Source organism: Glycine max, chromosome 15 (genome assembly GCF_000004515.6).
Source record: "Glycine max cultivar Williams 82 chromosome 15, Glycine_max_v4.0, whole genome shotgun sequence".
Classification (NCBI taxonomy): Eukaryota; Viridiplantae; Streptophyta; class Magnoliopsida; order Fabales; family Fabaceae; genus Glycine; species Glycine max.
Genome location: NC_038251.2, coordinates 1274458 through 1284063, shown reverse-complemented (window position 1 = coordinate 1284063; position 9606 = coordinate 1274458). Strand labels below are relative to the sequence as shown.

The 9606-nt window shown below is 32.9% G+C and overlaps 1 protein-coding gene across 1 annotated transcript; it reads left to right on the top strand.

The window, feature by feature from the left end:
• The first annotated feature begins 2514 nt into the window (after window positions 1-2514).
• On the top strand, window positions 2515-8809 carry LOC100809926 (homeobox-leucine zipper protein GLABRA 2). Its single transcript, XM_003546375.5, has 11 exons — window positions 2515-2795; window positions 2895-3145; window positions 4274-4391; window positions 4544-4738; window positions 4853-5227; window positions 5537-5638; window positions 6572-6781; window positions 7280-7454; window positions 7554-7825; window positions 7924-8010; window positions 8120-8809. Exons 1-11 carry the CDS (start codon window positions 2706-2708, stop codon window positions 8498-8500), a joined length of 2256 nt encoding a protein of 751 aa, XP_003546423.3. The 5' UTR covers window positions 2515-2705; the 3' UTR covers window positions 8501-8809.
• Window positions 8810-9606: the final 797 nt, after the last annotated feature.

Here is a 9606-nt window from a genome sequence, read left to right as displayed (position 1 = left end):
AAATTTTATTAAAATGTAAAGGCAAAAATAGAAATAGTAATGATAAATTGTAAGTTATAAATCCAAAATCTACTTCAAATAACATTTGAAAAATGATTCAAGCTTTTTTAAAGGTAAAAATGTTACTTTATGTTGTATTTGAAAAATATTATAATCAGTAAGATAAATTACTCTAGTAAAAATAATTATTTTAATTAAATAAACTTAAAATTTATAAATTAATTGAAATATTTTTTTATAGATCACAAGTATATTTCATAAGAGATAATCGTATTTGAGTAGACTAAAATTATTATAAACAACTCAATCTCTTAAGTATTTAACACAATTACCTATTAAAAATTAGACTTTAGACCATTAATTAAAATAAAATAATCTTTCTTGATCTACACATTTAAAAATCAATAGAAATGACTTATCCAATACATATACAAAGTAACATTCATAATTCAAAGGGATGATTATTATGAAATAGAAACATTATGCTTTGGCCATTACAATTATAGTTTTGTCTGATATAGAATCCATTATGAATGGGGGTAGAAACAAAAGTGTAATTGTTATATATTTTTTAAAAAATTATGAGCAAACTTTTTTTAAAAGAAATGTATAAACAAAATATGAATTAGAAACAAAGGTGTGTCTGTGTGTGGAATTAGTTAATTAATTACCTAAAATATGAAAAATAACGTAAAAAACATATTTATGTATATTGAGTATTATATATAATTAAATTTAATATATTATTAAAAATGAGAGTATTAATTAGGAAAAAATAATAATTAAAACGACTAGTATGCATATGTTTTACTCAAATTATTTTATAAATTCAATGTTTATAATAGAATTCGAGTAAAGGAAAATGTAGAAACCAAAATGAAGTTTTACAAAATTATAATAATAATAACAATAATATAACAACAATAGTAATTATATATAATAACAGGATATGATAATTTTTAGAAGAAAAGAAAGGTATATGTGTTATAATGAGTATGAATTAAATCTTGATGAAGTTGTTTTATAGAGGTGAAATTAAATGTTTAGATCTCAATTTTGAAAGATAATGTAATTAGAAAAATATATAATTTTTTTTAGTAACATACATTTTTGAATTTAGAGACTATCTCTTATGTAAAAGATAGAGTTTATTTCCTTCCTTATTTAAATTTACTATATTTTCTAAATCTAAGTAGCCTACTTGACTGATCATCGATTGTGAAAGTTTGTCTAGGAGTAGAATATAAATACAAAAAAGAAAAAACTTAATTAGAATATAGATAAATAACTTTTTTTAAAGCACTAAATAACCTTATTTTATTAATATCTAAACGTAAAAATAAGTTTCACCGACTCATAGGAAATTAAGTTGTAACAAGTATTCATAACAAAACACAGTAACCACTAACCCTGTACGAAAGCACGAGGAAAAAAAAAAGATTTCCAAATCAGAATGAGCATGTTTCATTGTTTTGGAAGAAAATTATGATAGTACTTTTTAGGTGAGAAAATTTGTTGTAATAACTATTTATACACAGAAACCTGTACGAATGGACGAGAAAAAAATTCCAATTCAGACATATTTTGTCACCAAATATTCTTATTTTTTATTATTCTAATATTAGTATGAAATATTTATCATAAAAAAATAGTGATTAATTTTTATCAAGAAAATATTTTTCTCTCAACGTGATATACTTTATATCCAAAATCTAAATTCTAACCCTCAACAACTTAGATTAAAAAACATAAATTACTATTACTTATTTCAACCAATATTGGTTTTTGTTGCCAAACCTAAACTATGACACGCCATGTATAAAAATCGGTCTAGTTAATAAAAATAAAGCTTATATTTTATAAAATATAAATTTGAATCCTGCAATATATTGATATAAAATTTTGGTTAATATGCAATATGTATAAATATTCTATAAGTGTTTCTTAAGTTGTGAAGCCTGTCCTATTAATAGTTATAAGCTCTTAGAACTCAATTTATCTAGATTTTTTTAGCGAATAAAAAAATACCATGACCCACAATGGCATATTGAATTGGTTTATCGTATACATAAATAGTTAGCTCACAACATAATTCCATAGAAAATAAGAAAAAAGTACCATAACATAATTATTAATTTAGCTTGAATACAGCCTTGATCCTTATATTTTGTAAAATTGATAATTTTAATTTTCCTATTTTAAAATAAATATATTTGATCATTCTATTTTAAAAATTCACATGTATTTATTTCTTTTATTTTAGTCCAATTAAATTCTATATCTAACAACATGTTTATTTAAGGTACTACCAAAAAAAATGATTTAATTACCTCCAAACATAAAAAAAGAATAAAAATTGAAGCAATTAAAAACAAGTATAATAATACCTAAATTCAATTCCTGTAGAAAAAGAAAAAAAAGTGGAAGGTGGAAAGAAGAGATTGTTGTTGTTGTAGTGTAGTAAGATACCGTTGGAGGCATAAATTGAAGTGCCCAAGTTAGTTGTTTATCTAACAGTCAATCCTACCAGCCTCCTCCACATTATAGAGTAAATGATTTTAAAAACATTAGCGAGTTCCTTTCTTTTGTTTTTATATTCTTAAAACCCACCACTCCATACGTCACTTTCTCCCTTCCCCCTTGCTTCCCTTGCCTCTGCCATTTTTGATCCTTCATAAACTCACCATTCTTCATTCCCTTCATCAATGGCCGCCGACATGTCCAACAATAATAATCCTCCTCCCACTTCTCACGCCAAAGACTTCTTTGCTTCTCCTGCTCTCTCTCTCAGCCTTGTAAGTATTATAACTTAACTACTCAACCATACACTTCTTTCTTTCTTCTATATGCTTTTCTCTCCTCTCTCTTGAGTCTTGTCGCTTTCTGCATTCAAGGCTGGTATTTTTCGCCATGCCGGGGTTGCCGCGGCGGATGAGGCTGCCACTTCGGTGGAGGAGGGTGAAGAGTGTGAGAGGTTAGATGATATTAGCAGCGAGAACTCCGGTCCCACAAGATCCAGATCAGAGGATGATTTCGAAGTTGAAGCTGAACATGAAGATGACGATGCTGATGGAGACAAGAACAAGAAGAAGAAGAGGAAGAAATATCACAGGCACACTGCTGACCAGATCAAAGAAATGGAAGCGTACGTTACTATAATAATTATTAATCTCACTTTTTTATTTTGTTTGTGTGCCTGCATATTTGCTTAGTTAAGAGATGTTTAGCAATATTGAAATATATTATAAATTTTAAAACTTTGTAAATTTCACGTCTTTATTTAATAAGCTCTATCACCTGTAATTTTATAGTTTTCAGTCAAGTATAAATGTATAATACAAAGTGTGATGTTGCTAGCACTAGTTTTGATGGAGGAAGCACTATTTTTTTATTTATTCGACAAATACTAGTTTATCATAATGTTAGTTTTGTTAACCAAAAAAATCGAACTCGCCTTATTTCTCCAAAAGACTATTGACATTGATTAATCATGATTGAGCAATGTGCATTATATTTTGCGTACACTTTTTCTTTGAGCTTCTGGCATCCCTCCTGCACAGTACTACTATCACTATGTGTCTTCATTACTACTAGCTAGTTACTATATATATATATATATATATATATATAGAGAGAGAGAGAGAGAGAGAGAGAGAGAGAGAGAGAGAGAGAGAGAGAGAGAGAGAGAGAGAGAGAGAGAGAGAGAGAGAGAGAGAGAGAGAGAGAGAGAGACGCCTATGATGATTATTTGTTAATTAAGAACGGCTAAGAAACAGCTTTATATATATATATATATATATATATATATATATATATATACCTGTTGGATGATTTTCTTTGCACATATTATTAATTGTTAAGTAAGGAAGTAATCAGTCATTTATTTAGGGGGTCATCAATGAATCAAAATAATGATTTGCATGCCAGCGTTACCAGTGGGACTTTAAAGCATGGCTGCGTAGTTTATACCGTACTACTGGCCACGATTATGAGTAAATTTATTGATATCGTATGGTTACAAAAGGACGATGATTAAAAGACAGCTTAAATTTTTTTATTTTTGAACTGCTTTTGCTTTATTTCTTTGTTTGATGTAAACCACTGTTTTTTTTAGACCTCTTTCCACTTGATTAATTTGTGTTACTGTTACACATTTATATCATGTCTGCATTATTTGAACCCCATTTTTTGGACTATTCTGCACTTCAGAATTGAAGCTTGTAGTGAAAGGTAAATCAAGAGAAAAGTTGATGTCGTGAATGTAATGTTGCAGGCTTTTCAAAGAGTCACCACATCCTGATGAAAAGCAGAGGCAACAACTAAGCAAGCAATTAGGCCTTGCCCCAAGGCAAGTCAAGTTTTGGTTCCAAAATCGTCGAACCCAAATCAAGGTAATTTAATTTAAATTTATTAACTTACCCGCATCCCCAGTTACCGCATCAACTCCATTTCATTTTCTTTAATAATTGTTTTTCTTTTGTTGAGTTTAATAATAATATATATGCATTATTATATACACATATATGTAATCGGCTTTTCGCAGGCAATACAAGAGCGTCATGAAAATTCTTTGTTGAAGTCAGAAATAGAGAAACTAAAGGAGAAAAACAAGACCTTACGAGAGACCATAAACAAAGCTTGTTGCCCCAACTGTGGCGTGCCTACCACAAGCAGAGATGGTGCCATGCCAACTGAAGAACAACAACTACGTATTGAAAATGCCAAACTCAAAGCTGAGGTTTAATGTTAATGTTAATTCACATTATTACTTTCTTTAATTTCCTTGATATGAAAAGAAATTAAAATAAATATTGAAGATTTACACTCTATATATATCAACACGTGTGTGTAGGTAGAGAAGCTCCGAGCAGTTTTAGGGAAATACGCACCAGGGTCAACGTCCCCTTCATGTTCTTCTGGCCATGACCAAGAGAATAGAAGCTCTTTGGATTTTTACACTGGAATTTTTGGACTTGATAAGTCAAGGATAATGGATACAGTAAACCAAGCTATGGAGGAGCTCATCAAGATGGCTACCGTGGGGGAACCATTATGGCTTCGTAGCTTCGAGACTGGTCGCGAAATTCTTAACTATGATGAATATGTTAGGGAGTTTGCAGTTGAAAATTCAAGCAGTGGAAAGCCAAGGAGATCCATTGAAGCCTCAAGAGACACTGCAGTTGTTTTTGTGGATCTCCCTCGGCTTGTCCAAAGTTTTCTAGATGTGGTAAGAATAAGATACCTGTATGTGTGTGTAGAGTGCTTCTTGAATTATAAATGCATTCTTGAATCATATGAATAACCACTGTACTTCGTGGGCTTAATCAGGGTTTTACTATCTATGAGGCTCAAATAGAATAGTAAAAGATACAGGTGGTACAAAAAGAAAAAAGAACCATATGAATATTAGAGTTGTCTCAAATAGCTTTTTAATCTCTTGTAACAAAGTGTCTCTTATATAAAAGTGCTTCGTGAGTAAGTTCTGGGTTAGAATGAATATATATTATTTCCTTTTGACTTGTTATGCTTCTTGCAGAATCAGTGGAAGGAAATGTTTCCGTGTTTAATATCTAAGGCGGCCACTGTTGATGTAATATGCAATGGAGAGGGTCCTGGCAGGAATGGTGCAGTGCAACTGGTAAGGGGAAAATGTTACCACTGTGCTAGCTTTTGTTTTACATGGTTACCTAATTCTCTCAGTAATTAATTCTCCGCATCACACACAAAATTCACCGTACCACAAACCGTATACTTGAATTCGCTGGGCCCTACTTAATGAAAGGTTTGATAAAACTTTAAAGTTTTAGTCAGATACACTAAATTGAAATGCCAAAAGAAAAATTAGTATGTGTCATATATAACCTCAATCGCTTTCATTCAACCTAGTGTTTCAAATAAAATTCATTTCCCGTTGTAAAACAGAAAGGACACTTCAAACGTGGATTTATTGATATGGAATTTCTTTTCTCCAAGTGGTCGAACCATGACAAACAAAGAGAAAGGGTGGTTTTAAGCTGTTTTCGTACTTATGGATTTTTCATCCTAAAGTTATAAATGTTTAAACTAAAAAATTTGAGTTGCATGTGTAAACTTACGCTTCCGCTTATAGAAATTACGGTTTATTAGCCCATTCGTTTGATTTCTGTTTCAAAATATAAGTGCTTATCACCTTTTTCGTGTCTTTAAAACACGACCTTTATTTATATCACACAAAGTATAGACAAAGTTACCATTTATCACTGTTGGCATTTTCCTCTTAGTTCCCCACATCTTATCCAATGGGTGTGTCCAGCTGGAATCTCTCTCTCTCTCTCTTTCTTTGTCTCTACGTGTTCTTTTATTAAAAAAAGATTTTCCTCTCAGTGGCTAAATGCCAATCAAAAAGCACATAAACCAGTGTTTTATTACTTCTTTTATATAAAATTCTTGAACATAGAAAGACAAGCATGACCTCGTTCTAAGTTATAAGATGTGGACACTGGACAGTGAAACTTTTTCCTGGAAGTACCAAAGGCACAACAAATTTAATTTGACAATAAAACTCTAAACCTTAATTTTGTATTGGGTGCAGATGTTTGCTGAGCTGCAAATGCTCACTCCTATGGTGCCCACAAGAGAAGTATATTTTGTCCGTTTCTGCAAGCAGTTGAGTGCTGAACAGTGGGCAATCGTTGATGTATCCATAGACAAAGTAGAAGACAACATTGACGCGTCCCTCGTGAAATGCAGAAAACGCCCTTCCGGTTGCATTATTGAGGACAAGTCCAATGGCCATTGCAAAGTATGTACAAATTCAAGTCCTAAATATATTTTAGTTTACACTTTTGTTACATAAAGGACCCATAAAAATTTCAACCTCTATATTTTGTTTTTTTAGGAAATCCCTTAATTGGTCATTGTATATAGTCGGTGCGAGCAAAGTCTAATTTATGAGAAAAATAAAATAAAATAGAGGATGGGTACAACAACTGGGTGTTACTAGTAAGCTAGCTAGTGTGTGAGTATGACCATTGCAGCTAATTTTGTCGGTGGACATCGTGTAAATTAAGGATGCACTTTCATAGGCACCATTAGTAATCAATAATCATCACTTGAAAGAAGCAAAGCAATAAAATTATGGTGTTAATTAAATAAACGAAGATAAATAGTATCTTATGAAGATAAAAACATTTTTTTTTAGTTTAGTAATTAGAAGAATTGGTGAAGGGGGTTTAGAATTATTGAAGTAAAAAATGTAGCATAGACTAGACTACATGTTGATCTTTGTTTTTATCTTTAGGTAATATGGGTGGAGCACTTGGAATGCCAGAAGAGTGCAGTCCATTCAATGTATCGCACCATTGTGAACAGTGGCCTAGCTTTTGGGGCCAGGCATTGGATTGCGACTCTACAACTTCAATGTGAACGTCTAGTTTTCTTCATGGCAACAAATGTTCCCATGAAGGATTCAACCGGTGAGTAATAAATTCTAATAAGTTACTTCTACTTTGTTATTAAATACTTAACTTAGGAGCAGCTACAAAATGGAAGAGTGTTGCATGACAAAATGTTAGGTGTTGCCACGTTGGCCGGGAGAAAAAGCATTTTGAAGTTGGCACAAAGAATGACATGGAGTTTCTGCCATGCAATTGGCGCGTCAAGCTTCCACACATGGACTAAGTTTACAAGTAAAACTGGAGAAGACATAAGGATAAGTTCTAGAAAGAACTTGAACGATCCTGGTGAACCTCTTGGGTTGATATTGTGCGCTGTTTGTTCTGTATGGTTGCCTGTCTCACCTAATGTTCTGTTTGATTTCCTGAGGGATGAAACGCGACGAACTGAAGTACCACTCTCTTGTCTCCTTTCCTTCTCAATCCTTTTGTCAATTTTGGTTAATAATTTGAATGGTTAAATGTCCTGATACGTATCACATTATCTTAGTGGGACATCATGTCAAGTGGTGGGACAGTGCAGTCCATTGCAAATTTAGCCAAAGGACAAGACCGAGGAAATGCCGTAGCCATTCAAGTAAGTTACTTCGGTTCAAATTTCAATACCTTAAAATGAAAATGCAAAGTGCATTGAGGTAAAAAAGACATGGTTCTAAGTGAAATATGGTATTCTTCTGATTTGGCAGACAATTAAATCGAAAGAAAACAGTGTGTGGATACTGCAAGATAGCTACACAAACCCTTATGAGTCAATGGTGGTATATGCTTCTGTGGACATTACTGGCACTCAGTCTGTGATGACAGGATGTGATTCGAGCAATCTTGCCATACTGCCCTCAGGATTCTCTATTATTCCTGATGGTCTTGAGTCAAGGCCATTGGTGATTAGTTCAAGGCAGGAAGAAAAAAATACCGAGGGAGGATCTTTGTTTACAATGGCATTCCAGATTCTTACCAATGCTTCTCCCGCTGCCAAGTTAACAATGGAGTCTGTGGACTCGGTCAACACTCTTGTATCTTGTACATTGAGAAATATCCGAACGAGTCTACAATGTGAAGATGGCTAGTCAAAATCAGATAATCACTTGATAGAGAGTCATAGACTTTAATTAGCTGTGATAATCTTAGGCTCTCTATTCCCTTTTTTGGATGGTATTCGGTTTGGCAAAAATAGCTTGCTTTTGTCCCCTTTCTCCGTTTCTGGGTTAGTTTTACTCATTATTCCACTACCAAGGAGGGTTGGTTGAGTTTGTATATCTGTATCTGCAGTTCTGTAGGTAGAAAGATAGACAAAAAGCTTTTAGAACCTAGAGTATTAAGTATGGCGTGTATAGAATTATCATTTGTTAATTCCTTATGCAGTTGGTTTTTTGGTAGTAATTTTGATTATTCCTGCCTTACATGGTTGATTTGATGGCTCAAATTGGAATTATTGACCAAAAAAGGATAGAGCTAGTAATGACAAGTTACTTCACACCCAGGTTCTGCTCTAATAATGTAATAATCTTTTACAAATCTTCACGAAGCTGTGCGGTTCACGTTTATGTCGGAAACAAACGTTACAGTTTCTTGCAGCCCAAATTATAAACATCCAAAACTGTGCATGTCAGGTTGATAAAACCAAACCAATTGAGCAAAAAAAAAAGGTTAATAAAACCAATCAGGTTTCAAAGACGGGACTTATCAGAGCAAAAAGAAGGGGAGTAGAAAGTTCCAACTTAAGAAAAACAATAATTTGTCAGAACCGAGACTTAAGCACATGAAAACGATCAAGAAACGTATTAATACTTTTTTTTTTTAAAATAAAAAAAAAAGATGATTTTGCTTGCTATGTCTTTCTGGGTAATATATTTAGTCTCAGGTCTGGCACCCTGCACAGTTGGCAATGTTATTAGCCTTTAATTTACGCGGGGAAATTCTTCCAAAAGAAATGGTTACAAAAATACAATCCCGGACAAGTATGTGCAGGTAATATACCGGTAACCAGGCCCTTGTTTCTAGGTCAGCATCAATCTCTGCTTTGTCTCATGCATGTGTGCATGGTATTTTGCATAATTTGGCTGCCATTTCCATCAAGTGGCTCTTTATTTGCATCCCCCCCCTTCAAGCTATTGTTAGAAAGCTGACAACCAAGTGCAAACCCTCCTGTACAGATGGTGCAAGAAGCCCCCGT

What these genes read in the sequence shown, in the direction of transcription:
- LOC100809926 (XM_003546375.5), top strand. Translation starts at nt 2,706, where the DNA reads ATGGCCGCCGACATGTCCAACAATAATAATCCTCCTCCCACTTCTCAC. An exon ending in TCCAAAGTTTTCTAGATGTG is followed by an intron (nt 5,228 to 5,536) that starts GTAAGAATAAGA and finishes TGCTTCTTGCAG; the next exon opens with AATCAGTGGAAGGAAATGTT. An exon ending in AGTCCAATGGCCATTGCAAA is followed by an intron (nt 6,782 to 7,279) that starts GTATGTACAAAT and finishes TTTTATCTTTAG; the next exon opens with GTAATATGGGTGGAGCACTT.